Genomic DNA, 16,477 nt, shown 5'->3' on the forward strand with positions numbered 1-16,477 from the left:
TTAGATCTTGGCTTGGTTATGTCATTCTTCATCAGCTCAAAATCAGTATAGGCATGTCCTCCTCTTACCCGGCATTCCTAGGTTTATTTCTGCAGTAATAGCTAGAATTTGACAGTTTTTTTCATCCCCTTCCTCCATTTTCAAACTTTGTTATAAATCTTAATCACCAATATTAACCTTATCTCTCTTATAGAGAGATACAAAGAAGCAAAAGAGGTCACAAAGACTTTCTCCAAAGTTTGCTTTTGCAAAGTAGAACCTAAACCACCTTATGTCCCACTACATTATGAGCTGATCACCTCAGTCTGATTGTAGAAAAAATGCTGATTCATATATTTGGTTAAAAACTGTTGAAAAATGCTCAGCACAGGAGTCAAACTGGAAACTGCTGTTTGGTGCTGTCATGTTTTTTTAGCTGAGGTACAAGCAATGGCAACCTCTAATAATAATTCAATTCAGTTCATATATATATATATAGCGCCAATTCACAACACGTCATCTCAAGCCACTTTCCTATTCAACTAGATCCATCCATCCATCCATTATCTGACACACTTGTCCCAATTGGGGTTGCGAGGGGTGCTGGTGCCAATCTCCAGTTGTCAATGGGCGAAAAGGCGGGGTACACCCTGGACAGGTCGCCAGGCAACAAGGAGACAAACAGGACATACAACCATTCACTCACAGCTAAGGAGAATTTAGAGAAGCCAATTAACCTAACAGTCATGTTTTTGGACTGTGGGAGGAAGCCGGAGTACCCGGAAAGAACCCATGCATGCTGAGGGAGAACATGCAAACTCCATGCACAAAGAACCCGGGCGAATGAGCAGCCCGGTTCAACTAGATCATGAAAATATTGTCTCGTAAAAAAGTTTAAAAACTGAAAAGTCATTTAAAAGGGGGAGGAGTAAAACGAACATCAGTATAAAACAGTTTTTTGGTCATACAGTCGGCAGACTGTAATATCTGCACAGCCACTGTTTGTTCTCTTATTATGGAGTCTTTGAGTGAAGATGGGCTGTGCTTTCCACAGCTGATCAACACGTCCTGCAGAAAGCCCCTGCAGGCTCCCTCTACAAACATTCTGCTTTACGTTGTGCTCTCCTGCATCTGCTTACTGACTGTGACTTTCAACCTGCTGGTCATCATTTCCATCTCACACTTCAGGCATTATTGTGAACAGAAATGTGTTATTCTATATATTGTTTCTTGCATGTAGCATTTCAACAGTTTGCACATTAGGAATGTTATGTAGATAGGATCTTTTGACCTATTTTCACTTTCTAGCGCATAAAAGATTTATTTACTCCATCTGATTAAATAAATTTTCATTTGATTAGATTTTGCCAAATTAATTCCTCATTATTTTGTGAAAGCAGATGTTATGTAGTGTCTCATATATACAATTTTACCTAGATATTAACTATTATTTTCAACTTCTCAGGATGATTTTATTTATTCTTATGCTATGTGTTGTTTTTCTTCTTCTCTAGGCAGCTCCACACCACCACCAACATGTTCCTCCTCTCTCTGGCTGTCTCAGACCTACTTATTGGACTGCTGCTGATGCCCATTCGAATCTTGCTAACTGGAGGCTGCTGGGTTTTGGGAAGCATAATATGTGCAACTTTTAACTACACCTCTTTTATTCTTACATCTGCCTCAGTAGGAACTATGGTGCTCATATCAGTTGACCGATATATAGCAATCTGTGATCCTTTGTGTTACCATACAAAAGTGACTCAGAAAAGAGTTCAAATCTGTATTTGTCTGTGTTGGGGGTGCTCTGTGTTTTACAACGGTGTGTTACTGAGTAACCATTTAAATGATCCAGACAGATATAACTCCTGTTATGGGGAATGTGTACTTTTAATTGATCTTCTAAAGGGAACTTTTGATGTTATACTGACATTTATTGCTCCTATTTCTGTAATCATTGTTCTGTACATGAGAGTTTTTATTGTTGCTTTGTCTCAGGCTCGGGCCATGAGGTCTCATATTGCAGCTACATCAGCTGCTATAAAAGATTCCGTTTGCATAACTGCTAAAAAGTCTGAGAGAAAAGCAGCTAAAGCTTTAGGTGTTGTTATAGTTGTGTTTATATTCACCTTCTGCCCTTATTTCTATCCGTCTTTTGCAGGACAGGAAATGGTTACGAGTGAGTTCTTTTCAAAATTTGGAATCTGGTTATTTTATTTCAACTCATGTATAAACCCACTCATCTATGCTTTTTTCTATCCTTGGTTTAGGAAATCTGTTAAATGTATTATAACACTAAAGATACTTCAGCTTGACTCTGGTGACATGAACATATTGTAGAGATGTAAAGGATGCAATAGTTGAATAGTTGTTGGTCTTCTTTGAACCTAAACTGATTTGGATTATTCAAGAATCAGCAACTTGTGTTTGCATTTGTTATTGTGTCTTCCAATTGTTATTAATTTAATATCATTATTATTTCCTGTATAACTTTAAGGGACCTTCCTGATACAGTTGTTTTGTATTTTATCATTAGTATGCATTTCTGTTTTTAAAATATTATTTGCTATGGAAAAAATCACTTTAAAGGACCTTACTGATTAAACTTTACATTAAGTTGCAATTATTTTTTGTCATCAGTATGCATTTCTGTTTTTATTATCTGGAAGTAATAAAAAGTAAGTAAATACTCCTATGTCTTACAGACCTGGCAGTTTCAGTTTACCCCACCTCTACCATCTGCACTTCCCTACTACCCTGAGTGAGCCCACTTGATCACAATCATTTCCTCCTCCTTTATGTATTTAGCAGATTTTCTACTTTCATACCATTTTGTCTGTTTATACAACAAGTGTTTAGTTTGCTGGCATAAAAAACAAGCTGGTAGTGACCCTTTTTTGACCGATTGCCCCAATTTCCATTGCCAATCAAAAGCCCAGGGGTGCCTTTTGAGAAGCCTGTGGCTTTTCAAAATCTGGGTAGCTTTCTATCAACATTTAACCCGAGTAAATTATTTTTACTAGGGTTTTGGTGCCTCTACAGACCTAGTATTTTCGGGGCTTGTTTAGGGGTAGCGAATGTGCAGCTGCAATGATTTGTTCCACCGGCTGCTGCAGTAACTGATGAAGGTGATTAAATAAATGTTTTCTATACCCTTAGTTTATAAAAAAAATAGGTCTTAAGATGTTTTTAAGTGAGAAAGTACACCTCAAAACTTCATCAGTGAATCAATTTGTCAAGAAATATCATAATTTTAAATCTGTGTTGAAATCTTGGTCTTCACAGTTGGTTGGTGTGGCCTGTTTACGCTGCTTATGTTGCCACATCTCCAATAATCTCCAACCGGTAGTAGCAGGGGACTTGGGATTGGGAATGTACATTCAGGTAAACACAACTTAATAGTGTAATTATCTAGAAACACATTCTACTTTCATTTTCCATGGTTCTATGCTGTCAGCGCTGTAAGAAGAGAGAACTCGAGGTGGATGCTGTTCTCATATGAATGCCAACAACAATAAAACATTACAAAACGCTTTATAAAAACAAAAACACAATGTCATGTTCAACTTTTTGAACATAAATGTTGCCCTTCTGAGGCTTTCTGAAGGCAAATCGATTTTGCATGGTCCAATAAGGTGTCAGAAACCTAAAAAATCATTTACCAGTTTAATAATGGAGAACCTATTATCTTTATATTTCTTTGATATATAAAAACAGTTTATTTTCTGAATATGTATTTATTTAAGGCTACAGGGTGTAATAATTACAGGGATATACAGTCAGAAATGTAATATATTATACATAACTATGTTATTTATCATCATCTACGAGCTCAGCCTCTTAACCTTAATATTTGCGTTGCCTTAGAATTCGTTATTTATAATTACATAGGAGCGGGTCTCGCAGCCATGGAGGCAGACATCTTTGCACTACGGCAGCGCAGAGCCAACAAACTAGCGATTGCGAGATCGCCCATTACGCTCGAAAGTAACTACGGCAAGTTGAGAGAGATGAACTGAGACGGTACTGAACAATAGATGGCAGTATTATGCCTGAGAATACTATCTGTAAAATTATCTATGTAAAGAAACCTCATCACTTGAGAAGGTAGGTGATGCGGACGTCGTGGAAGACATTTTGTCCCGTAACACTCGTCGTACTGTTGGGGGGGAGAAGCGGTGGGGGGGAGATGTTCATGTTGCTGCTGTCTGCAGTCTGGACGTTAGATGTCGCTAAAAATTACACACTGTAGCTTTAAGAGCAAACATGGAAACACCTATAAAAGGTACACTATATTATATTATTTTCCATGTGAATCCCAGATTGTTAATGATTCTCTGCCTTATCTTAAAAGTGCTTTAAATCAGTTCTAACTGTCTTTATCCATGATTGGTAAGATCCTTACATTTGAAAAAGGAAGTGGGGAAAGCAGAATAAAGCGTTAGCCTCGCTGCATGCAGTTAGTCAAGCCTTGTAGCTAATCCAGGTCCTGGAAAAAGAGCTGGTGTACCCTTTCCATCTGTCTTTGGACTGCTGATTAGTTGTGATGTTTAGCTGATCAGATCTAAATGCTTTTACCTCCACCTTCTCTTGCTTTAAGGGACATCACTTGACATAATTTTTCTTGCTCCATTTCTCTCTCGCCAATGACCCAACTTCCATAACTCAGCCACACTACGAATGTGATGACATTTCCTGCTAGCTCGGGCCACAGGACAGCTGTGCTCTGAGCTCACCTATCCTTTAACATTGCAGAGGAACTACTGCACATCTTCAACTTTCAACAAGAGTCAATGGCCAAAGATTTTTGCGCTCATTGCGGGAAATACTTCACTAGTCCCTGATGACAAATGAAAGAGCTTTACATGTCATTAAAGATTTTATCATCTGTCTATCTTGCACATATAGGAATATATTAAGATATTTATATATTATATATTTAATTTTATGATAAAATGTTTATTTGCTTTTTTTGTGTCTTAATCAAGGTTATAGGGTGGGTGAGCGCCCTCTATTGGCCAGCCCCCACTGTTTGTACTTGTGGACTAACTTTAATCAAAAACAATTTGGATAGGAATGTTTTCTGTTTGTATTGTGGATATTTGAGATTTATTTGGTTATTATAATAAAATAATATAACTGTCTAAAAACATTTTGGAGGTTATTTTAAATTAAACATCCAATTATACATCTAAATCTCTTCAGATGTAGGTTGATAAAAAAAAACTATATGTGAAATATAATTGGTTTGACCAGCCACCCACTCCTCCCCCAGTCCAGGACCCCCTGCTGTTACCTTCAACTTCTTTAACAACTGACTGCATCACACCTCCCAGCTCTTAAACACCATCCAACCCCCCCACTCCAAAAAATACCATCACACTGCTCAACCCCTCCCCTGCCATCTTGTTGCTTTCAACAACACAGGTGAGGAATGAGGTGTGAAAGATCAAGGTGGAAAATGCTGCGGGTCCAGATGGTATCAGCTCCAGGTTTCAAGGGTGTTGAGCAGATGAACTGTGTGGCATCCTGTGCTACCTGTTCAACTCAAGTCTGAGGCTGGGAGAAGTACCAACAGCAGTGGAAGACCTCTTGTGTGGTACTGGTACCAAAGGGGACTTGGTGGAAGCCTTTAATTTACACAACATGTCACTGGCCTTACAACGGTGCACGGACACACGCTTGACATTGTGTTGTCCAGTGGTTTTCCTCATTAATGGTGTAGTTGTTGGGGATGCTGTGTTCTCTGCCCAAAGCCCTGTCATGTTTAATCTTACTTTAGACTTGGAGGTGAGGCAGTGCTGTGTCTGTCTCCTTGCCAGCTCCCAGATCAGCGACACGCTGCTCCTGCTGCCCTAGACGTGCTGCAAGACCTTTTGCTGCGCCATGATGCGCATCAACCATTGACTTTGCATGTAAACTAGTTGCTTTTGCTTCCTCCACTGCTTAATGTGTAAACGTAGCATTATGTTGTTGTTAGTTCGTTTCAGGAGCACTCAGTCTCGGCTCGTTTCGGTCTCGATTTCGGAAACATCTGAGCACCTCGACAGACAGCATGCGCGTTAAAGGCGTGGTTTCGAGGGGTGCTCAGATGCGAGAGGAATGGTTGTATTTTTTCAGAAATATAGCTTGCTGGAACTGATCTCCTACGGCACCTTTAAGTTTGGAATTAATTTTGAAATATTGCTTTTTGTTTTTAAAGACTTGAATGGACTCCCACCTCAGGACATTGTAGACCTCATCCAGATTTACCGTTCCCTGCTCACTTTGAGGTCCTGCGTGTGACTCCTAAGACAAATCTGAAAACCAGATGTGATAAAACGTTCTTTGTGGAATGCTCTGCCCCTAAATATATGTATGGCCCCCACCATGGAGTGTTTGAAATCGCATCTCAAGACTCACTTTTATTCTATGACTTTTAGCATAAGTTGTGTGGTCCCATGTGGCTTTGTATCTATTCTATTGTTTTTATTATCACTGTTTTATTTATATTTATTGTTTTATAATTACCTTGTTGAGTCTGCAGCACTTTGGAATTGTTTTGTTGTTAAAATGTGCGATATAAATGAAGTTGATTGGATTATTATGTTTTTAACTCTGGTACAAGCAATGGCATACTCTAGTAATACAGGCATATGGTAAGAGAATAGTGTCACAAAAACAAGCTTAAAAACTGAAAAGTAATTTAAAAGGGGGAGGAGTAAAACGAACGTCATTATAAAATAGTTTTTTGGTCATACAGTCTGCAGACTCTAAGAGCTGCTATTTTCTTATTATGGAGTCTTTGAGTGAAGATGGGCTGTGCTTTCCACAGCTGATCAACACGTCCTGCAGAAAGCCCCTGCAGGCTCCCTCTACAAACATTCTGCTTTACGTTGTGCTCTCCTGCATCTGCTTACTGACTGTGACTTTCAACCTGCTGGTCATCATTTCCATCTCACACTTCAGGCATTACTGTGAACAGAAATGTGTTATTCTATATATTGTTTCTTGCATGTAGCATTTCAACAGTTTGCACACTATAGGGATGTTATGTAGATAGGATCTTTTGACCTATTTTCACTTTCTAGCACATAAAAGATTTATTTACCCCATCTGATAAAATAATTTTTCATTTGATTAGATTTTGCCATATGAATTCCTCATTATTTTGTGAAAACAGTTGTTATGTAGTGTCTCACATATAAAATTTTACCTAGATATTAACTATTATTTTCAACTTCTCAGGATGAGCTTATTTATGCTTATGCTCTGTGTTGTTTTTCTTCTTCTCTAGGCAGCTCCACACCACCACCAACATGTTCCTCCTCTCTCTGGCTGTCTCAGACTTGCTTATTGGACTGCTGCTGATGCCCATTCGAATCTTGCTAACTGGAGGCTGCTGGGTTTTGGGAAGCATAATATGTGCAACTTTTAACTACACCTCTTTTATTCTTACATCTGCCTCAGTAGGAACTATGGTGCTCATATCAGTTGACCGATACATAGCAATCTGTGATCCTTTGTGTTACCATACAAAAGTGACACAGAAAAGAGTTCAAATCTGTATTTGTCTGTGTTGGGGGTGCTCTGTGTTTTACAACAGTGTGTTACTGAGTAACCATTTAAATGATCCAGACAGTTATAACTCCTGTTATGGGGAATGTGTACTTTTAATTGATCTTCTAAAGGGAACTTTTGATGTTATACTGACATTTATTGCTCCTATTTCTGTAATCATTGTTCTGTACATGAGAGTTTTTATTGTTGCTTTGTCTCAGGCTCGGGCCATGAGGTCTCATATTGCAGCTACATCAGCTGCTATAAAAGATTCAGTTTGCATAACTGCTAAAAAGTCTGAGAGAAAAGCAGCTAAAGCTTTAGGTGTTGTTATAGTTGTGTTTATATTCACCTTCTGCCCTTATTTCTATCCGTCTTTTGCAGGACAGGAAATGGGAAACAGTGAGTTTACTTTAAAATTTGGGATCTGGTTATTTTATTTCAACTCATGTATAAACCCACTCATCTATGCTTTTTTCTATCCTTGGTTTAGGAAATCTGTTAAATTCATTATAACATTAAAGATATTTCAGCTTGACTCTGGTGACATGAACATATTGTAGAGATGTAAAGGATGCAAATGAATAGTTGCTGGTCTTCTTTTTAACTAAACTGATTATTAAAGGTTAATAAATTATACTAACAGTAACTTGTCTTTGCATTAATTTATAACTCGTTGGACAGGTCTGCCAATTTTTATTTTAAAAATATTATTATTATTTGCTATGGAAAAGGACCTTTCTGATTTAACTTTACATTTTGTTGCAATTATTTTAGTGTATTTTATTATCAGTATGCACTTATGTTTTTATTATCTGGAAGTAATAAAAAACTAAAATACTCCTTTGTTGTACAGACCTGTGGTCCGACATGACAGTTTTAGTTTGCCCCAACTCTGCTGTCTGCACTTCCCTGCTAGCCTGAGTGAGCCCACCTGATCACAATCCTCTCCTCCTCCTTGATGTATTTAGCAGATTTGCTACTTTCATGCTATTTTGTCTGTTTATGCTAACAAGTGCTACGCTTGCTGGCATAATCAACAAGCTGGATACTCTAGTGACTCTTTTGTGACCCATTAGCCCAATTTCCATTGCCACTCAAACGTAGGGTGCCTTTTGCAAAGCATGGGGCTTTTCAGTATCTGAGTAGCATTTTTTTGTTACTTCAACTTTTATAGTCAGTACACTGTCAGAAGTACAGAACAACGAAATTAACTGCCTGCATTTAACCCATCGTCTTGGGGAGCAGTGGCTTACCATTGTACGGAATCTGGAGAGCAGTCTTGGTTTAAGCGTCTTGCTCACTTCCCCATACCATTTACCATACACATTTACCAGAGTAAATTTACTTTACAGACCTAGTCCTTTCTGGGCTTGTTGAGAGATGGGTGGTGTGCAGCTGCAGTTTTTTGTTCCCGCAGCAGCCACAGTAACTGGTGAAGATGAGTGTACAAATGTTTTTTCTATACCTTTAGTCTGTGACAAAATAGATCTTAAGATGTTTTTAAGTGAGAAAGTACATCTCAAAACTTATTTTGTGTAATCAGTTTGTCAAGATATAGCATCATTTTAAACCTGTGTTGAAATATGGGTCTTCACAGTGGGTTGGTGTGGCCTGTTTATGCAGCTTAGACTGTTTGCCACAATTCAAAGGACAATGTTTGTTGTAATGGAGTAATAATCTCAACATTTCTTGTTTATTGTAGAAACAAGAAGTGTAGAAACAAGAAATGTATTCTCCTTAGAGTGACTTTTTACATGTAAACCCAATTCATTAAAGTGTAATAATTTATAAACCTGCATAAATACATGTTTTATTTTCATTTTCCACCGTTCTATGCTGTCAGCGTTGTAAGAGAATGATAGCCAAGATGGATGATGTCTGTTAGTTGCCTTCCATTGTTTAATCTACTGTTGAGAGTTTCTGCTTGATATAAATATATGATTATGATTATAAATTCAAGACAATAATTTCTTGTGGACTAACTTTAATAGACATTTTAAACATTTCATGTTTATATTGTGGATATCTGAGATTTACCTGGTTAATATAATAAAAGAATCTAACAGTGTAAACAGGTTTTTGCAGTTATCTGAAATGAATCATCCACTTACACCTACATCTGTTTAGATGTAGGGGTATAAAAATATTAAATGTCAAATAAGCTTTTAAAATATAGGGATTTATTTATTGCTGGTCAGCATTGTTTGTAAAGGGAGAACCAGTTGTGTGTTCTTATACCCCCACCCACTGAACTGAAGGTGTAGTGCAGTTCTCTCAGGCGTATCATGGGAATCATGCTCTACAATGGAAAATGGGCCATTCTGTGCTTTTATATGTGGCTCATTCAGTGTTTTGGACACCTCTGACCATCTCCAATCTGTACCGTCTTTTGAATGGCTTGTAAACCTGTTGATTTCGGACTCTAATAGCCGGCCCCAATTCAACCCCTAGCCCTACTTTTTAGCCCCACTCCTAAATATTGCCTTTTTCTGTGAGGGTAGTTATGTCCAGAGCAAGGTATCTCAGATGATGACTTGCTGAGAAAGGGCCAGAGATAGTTTCGCAGAATACTTCATGTCATCATTCTAAACAGCAATGGCTCAACGTTGAGCACAGGTAGTCTAAGGAGCCACGAGCAGTGGGAAATCAGAGACAGAGAGACAGCAGAACTGTCTTATACTTAGAGTGGCTCAGGTTATCCTGAGCATCTCTGTAGTTATGCTGCTATAGGCTTAGACTTCTGGAGGACAAAGGGATCCCTATTTCATCGTTCTGCTTCCTTCTCTCCCTATTCTCCCACTCTGCAGAATCTGTTAGTTCAATCTTTAATGTTATGCTCTTTTGCTTTTTCATAGTAGCTTAATCTGGTCTTTTCCTGTTTGGTTGTGACACCATCTTGGAGAGAAATATCAGCTGTGCTGCTGCCATGAACACCTTTGTCTATAAATGTTGGAAATCTGCCTGTTTTTCTGTGTAGTCCTGTTTCTCTGACTGTAACTTGCTGGATGTGCTCTTGTGACAACCTGCTTGTTGCACAGAGCTGGCTGCACCGTTATTCCTAAACCCTCCTGTTTGTTCACAGCTCAAGACACGCCTTCTTTACGCCCCTTTAACACATGCACATACTTACCTGATTCATCTGGTTCCAGTTTGAAAAATGTCAGTTTCTCAACAGACAGCATAACAAAAACAACTGCTGCTACTACTTCTGCGTATTCCATACAGTCAAACCAGAAACAAAGTCTATCCGAGTGTTAGGGTTCTTGTTTGTGGGGGGTTGCTTTGTGTTCTTCTTCTTTTTAGTACCTTTGTCTGTCCACTAGATTATGCCCTAGTTCTCTGTTGGCCTTGAGGCTTTTTCCTGGTGTCGATCGCCCACACCTGCGTCTCATTTGGTCATTACCTCCAGAGGAGTATATAAGCAGAGGACTGTCATCACCTCTACGCCACAGTGTTTGCCAGTATTGGGTACTGTAGTCTCTCAGAGATTAGCTGAGTCTAACCTTCAAAGTGTTTTGTCTCTCTGAGTCTAAGCATTTCCCCTTTTGTCTCCTTTGTGATTCCAGTGGTTCAGGATACTTCCTGAACCACTGGATAAGCCTGGTCCATCTACCCCTTGGAAGGAAATATTCGTCTCACTGAGCACGGGGAAACCTTCACCTGATCAGTTCAAGCCTTCCTCAAGATAATCTGAGACAGTTGGCTCCGGTGCTCCTCTGGACCCACAAAAAGTCTGCCTATCCACCCTCCAACTAAGTAACCCACTGCTCCTGTCTGGCTCCTTGACTGCATTATCTGCAATTATGCCTTACAAAGATGCCATAATTATGCCACAGAATGCCAGGGTGCCAACAAGATGCAAGACTGGTTGTAAAAGCCTTCAACATCCCAGCTAGGCTGCTGCTGTTTTATTGGAAACAATGCTGATTATTATATGAAAATGGGATGTAAGGATAGTTATGATCTCCTGACTATTAGTAAATAATTACTTTTAATTGATGGTGTCATTATTGTTTTTGAATAAATAAAAAGTGCTACACCCAAAATATAAAGTGACTGTATACTTCAGAGGAAGGACAGTCAGGATTAACAAAATGTTCATTCAAGACAGAACTGCAGTGAACAGCATCTAAGGCAGTAACGTCTGCAGGAGGAGAACACAGGTCAATGACCACACCTATTTGGAGGATGATAACAAACGTGTGAGTCACTAACCTTGTCTTAAAAGGTAGTCAGTGCCCAAAGGATGAGGTTGGTTGAGTTGGTCGGCTGCCGGCGAGACGTGGCGCGCGTCGCCCAGAGAGTCTCAAATGTTGAAGTTAAAGAGGTCTGTGAATAGGGTGGAAATCAAAACAGAGCAGACGAAGGAATACAGGATAATCCAGAGGGCAAAGCAAAAACCAGTGTCAAAGAATTGCTCGGGAGTCAGAACCAGGACATCAGAGGTCTGAAAAGGTACCGAAGAGAAATCCAGGACGGTGTCAGGAAACAGTCCCAGGTTAGGTACACGGGTAGAAATCCAGCAGACACCCAAAGACAGGTCAGGCAAACAGATTAGAATTTGGACTGACAGGTTCAGACGTCCAGAGACAGAACAGGTCAGGATCAGGCAATCAGAAACACTCAGGAGCAGCAGAGAACTCTCACCAAAAGCTTGAATAATCTGGCACTGATAAATGGTTAGAAGGCTGGTTAAATAGAGGCTGAAGCAGGTGGATCAGTTGAACGCAATCGAGAATTTGGCAGAGGTAGGCAGATGAATGAAATAGGTAATAAGACCAGTCATCAGTGGCAAGTTCATGACAGGTTCTTGGTAGGATTCCCTGGCCACTAAGATGCAACAGGATGCCTGCAGTTACATTTGCTGCAATAACTTTTTCATTGACAGACCTGCTGCTAAGAGTAATTATATTTCCTCAAACTTGCAACAACCTTGAGATTTTGCACATCAATGACAAAGCAGAACTTGTTGTAGTCATTTGAATTTTGAAAAACAAAAGTTAAAAGTTCGGCTGGAGAGTTGTCATCGTAATCTCAATCCAAATTCTACATGGCCTGCAGTGCTTCAGTTTTTATTCTGTTTACCATATCAGGTACTCTGGAAAATGTAACTTTATCCTTAAATGCCATTTTTAGGCCCCAGTCTGCCACAGCACAGCTGTCATTCAAAATAGCTAGCCTTGGCACGCCATGGAGATCAGTGGCAGCCTTTCTGGCACCCGCTTTGTGGGCGAGGCAGGCTATGGAAATCAGTGGCCACTTTGTAGCCGTGGCAGGTCAGGGAAATCAGTGGCAGGTTAATCTGCCACTGCTCTGATGCTGAAGCAGGTCGTGGATATCAGTGGCAAGCTGTCTAGCACCCGCTTTGTGGCTGTGGCAGGTCATGAAGATTAGTGGCAGGTTGTTTGACATGTCGTCTAGTGCTGTGGCAGGTACCGTTGCCACAATTTGCACCTGCTGTCTCTCTATGTATTTACCAGAATGTCATCTGTGCAGTGAGGGGTGTCCCAATTCCTTTTATATTCCCAGCTGTGCATTATTCCAAGCTGTTGCATTCAGGAACTATGGGAACTAGAAACATCTGGACAGAATTATTGATTATTAACTCTGGCAAGTAGGTTTTCTTCTGTCAAGTTTATTGGTTGGTTTGTTAGTTTGCAGAGCTACTTGATAAGTTATGCACAGATTGAAATTGAACGGAAAGTTTTACAGGAGGTGCTCTGAATGCGAAGGAAAAATCAGTTCAATTTTGATGATGATCCAGATCGTGTCCGGATAGAGAAATTATTTCAAGGATTCTTTAACACTGTAAGATAGGTATATTTGGTGGAAGAAGCAATGGTTTACAGCACATGCGCCTATTGGCATGTAAAAACCTAATGTTGGCCAAAAAAAGTACTGTAACTGCCCACTGTAGAGGCGGTCAGCTCACGCATGGACCAATCAGCTGATGGAGGAGGAATGAATGTATTAATTTTATGTTGTTTTAATAGCACTGTTATCATCATACCTGCTGCTATTCCAACGGACATTAGTGAATGTAATAACATCTGGCCTATCCTGGACAATCTCAGAAGCCAGTTAAACGGAATCTTAGGGTTTCATTCATTTTTTTTTTTATTCTTTTTTTTTCTTTTCTTTAAACTAGTCATTTAATCTACCTCGTGTTTATGTTCTAATAGCGTCTATTGTTTGCATAGATGTTAGATTTTCTGTAATCCTGAATTATTAGAATAAAGACGTCATTGTTTAACTTGTAGTGGTTCTGTGTTTCATATAGCGGACAATTTATCACTGAGGCCAGATCCACCCCCCTTTGGTAATAGTGCGAATAAACATAGATAAAAGGTTCTTTATTGATAATTAAAAGCTCTGCTGATAACCTAGCCTGGGTCACTAGATTGGTGTGGATACCTGGATTTTAACATCCGGTCCAGGAACCCTCGAGAGGTGAAACCACAAACCCTGGTAAGTAAGAGAATTGAAGCTACAATTATTCAACTAAGAACACTAAATTGATTTCACCTCCGATTTTGAATAGGTTAAATGATTAACTATAACTCCAGTTCTAGTTAATCATTTATTCATTATCTGCAGTATATCATTTTGCACAACATTAGTTAAAAGCTAATCCAGTTGCTTGGCTGCCTAATGGGCATGGAAGTTAGATTAGCCAACTGGCTGGGCTTTGTGCCTGCTAGTGATGTTACTAACAGAACACTTTACTTTTCATCTGTAGGTTTGCTAGAGGTTCTTAGAACTTATAAAAGTGGAATGATAGGCTGATCTTTTAGTTTTCAGGCTCCTCTACTGTTGAACCAACTACCAGGTAAAGTCCATGAGGCAGATAATCTTGTCTACTTTTAGGACTCGGCTCAAAATGAGCCTTTTTTCCTAAAGCTTATCATAAAAAAGAGTGATATTTTCTAAGTCGCTAGGCGAGTAGAGAAGTAGGAGGAGGAAGAGTGACCAGCCAAATGTGAACAGGGAAGAATTTAGTCCAGACAGATGTTTCTTGTTGGCTCTACCTTCCAGACACTTCATCCAAAACAGTTAGGTTAGTATAAGCTTTTTGAAATATTTATGTAGTTATAAATTTAGGCTGCTGGGATAAATTTTTATTATCCAGCTTCATCGCATCTCTGTACTTTGATTCTGCAGTAATTGTTGCTTCAACCTAAGCCTTTATTTTCTTGCAGTTTTAACCTCCACACCCTGTCTACTTTTGAGTTAGATTATAACTTTTTTTTTTATATTAGTAAAACTTTTTTTAATAAAAGTTATAGTTAAAGTAGCTTAGGTTGTCATGAGGTGTCTCCTTAGTTACGCTGCAGAGGGACATAGAGGCCACTTGCACCCACTATCCTGGAGGAAGGCATCAAATTCCATCATAGATTATATGAGTTGGGCTAGTTTTTTAGTGATTACTGCTGTTTCCATCCCAGAGTTAGGTATGGGTTCAGCTTTTACTGTAACAAACTCCATGTGCTCTCTTTCATCCTTTGTTACATGATAACTGCCTCAGAGCTCATCTGATTAATTGTTTATTGTTAGCTATTCAAACATATAAATATTGAATGAATCACCTATTTTATGTTTGTTTAGTATGTCTGTTTATTGTCAGGGTTCCTGTGTGTGGGTTAGTGCCAGTTGTGCATCTCTACAGTACTATAGAGGATCTTTGTTGGGTAGCCTACACAGGTGAAGGTAATCTTGATTATCATAGTGCTGGGCTTAAAGGAGTACCAGAGCCTTCATTCAGTGCTGGTTTCTTGTATGTATTGAAGATGTTACTTGCTTCCTAGTCTCTTGCTTCCTCTGAGTATTTTTCCTGACGTTTATTGGTTTTGTTTGGTTTTCAGTATTTTTATGTGTTGTATTTTTGCCTCTGTTTCCCTTGGACTTACATTAAAACCATCCAAACTCATCCGTGCCTACTCCTCTCTGCATTTGCGTCCTCAAAACCTCCACCAACCCTGACATTCCTTGAACCCCCATTGGACCTCAGCAGAAGCCCATACAAGTTCACTACGAGCCTGGTTCTGCTGGGGGTTTCTGGGTGTCTTCCTGATATAAGGGACTTTTATCCTAACCTCTGTTGCTGCATACATACTTGGTGTAAGTGATTGCTGCAACGTGAATGACAAAATACAAACAAATGTCAACGTACTGTTCTCACATGCTAATTCAGGTGGAGGGAATCCTGCAAAGTCAATGACACAAAGCAATTAGCTGGGTTTCCTTAGATAGAAAACTTTCTAAACATGTTTTGTGTAGTTTGATTGAATTGTTTCTATAAATTGCCTTGAAATTACTTCTTGTAAGTGACCACTATACGAAAACCAAATTTAATCAAATAGATATAAGAAATACAAAACAAAAAGCTTTTGGTAAAGAAAGCGATGGACCTCTCTGCGCTAATCTTTCCATTGGTCTGTTTCATTGTACCTCTCACTTCTGTTTGAAATGGCTTCAAGAGTCAGGGGCATTAAAAGATGGGAAAGTAAAGACAGTAGAAACTGGCTTGGTAAATCAAACATTGAAAAAAAATCTCACAAATAGGGTAGGTAATGTTTATGCACAATTAAAACACATGATCCTGTACGCTTTGGACCTGGTCTACACTGTACTGTAGGGAGAAAGTAACCTGACTCCACCAGATGGATTTGCTCCGCATATCCATCTGGAAACCTTCCGATTAAGCAATTTTGGGAAGGGGCGAAAATACTGGTTAGCTGATTGGCCTACACTATATTGCCAAAAGTATTTGCTCACCCATCCAAATTATTGGAATCAGGTGTTCCAATCACTTCCATGGCCACAGGTGTATAAATTCAAGCACCTAGGCATGCAGACTGTTTTTACAAACATTTGTGAAAGAATGGGTCGCTCTCAGGAGCTCAGTGAATTCCAGCGTGGAACTGTGATAGGATGCCACCTGTGCAACAAATCCAGT

The 16,477-nt window shown here is 39.3% G+C and overlaps 2 protein-coding genes across 2 annotated transcripts; both read left to right on the forward strand.

The window, feature by feature from the left end:
• The first annotated feature begins 985 nt into the window (after window positions 1-985).
• Window positions 986-2,319, forward strand: LOC119794089 (trace amine-associated receptor 13c-like). Its single transcript, XM_038301441.1, has 2 exons — window positions 986-1,167; window positions 1,494-2,319. The coding sequence occupies exons 1-2, from the start codon at window positions 995-997 to the stop codon at window positions 2,317-2,319; spliced, it is 999 nt and encodes a 332-aa protein (XP_038157369.1). The 5' UTR covers window positions 986-994.
• Window positions 2,320-6,747: 4,428 nt separating this feature from the next.
• On the forward strand, window positions 6,748-8,081 carry LOC119794093 (trace amine-associated receptor 13c-like). Its single transcript, XM_038301445.1, has 2 exons — window positions 6,748-6,927; window positions 7,256-8,081. Exons 1-2 carry the CDS (start codon window positions 6,755-6,757, stop codon window positions 8,079-8,081), a joined length of 999 nt encoding a protein of 332 aa, XP_038157373.1. The 5' UTR covers window positions 6,748-6,754.
• Window positions 8,082-16,477: the final 8,396 nt, after the last annotated feature.

Source organism: Cyprinodon tularosa, unplaced genomic scaffold, assembly GCF_016077235.1.
Source record: "Cyprinodon tularosa strain WSP-4 unplaced genomic scaffold, ASM1607723v1 ctg467, whole genome shotgun sequence".
Lineage (NCBI taxonomy): Eukaryota > Metazoa > Chordata > Actinopteri > Cyprinodontiformes > Cyprinodontidae > Cyprinodon > Cyprinodon tularosa.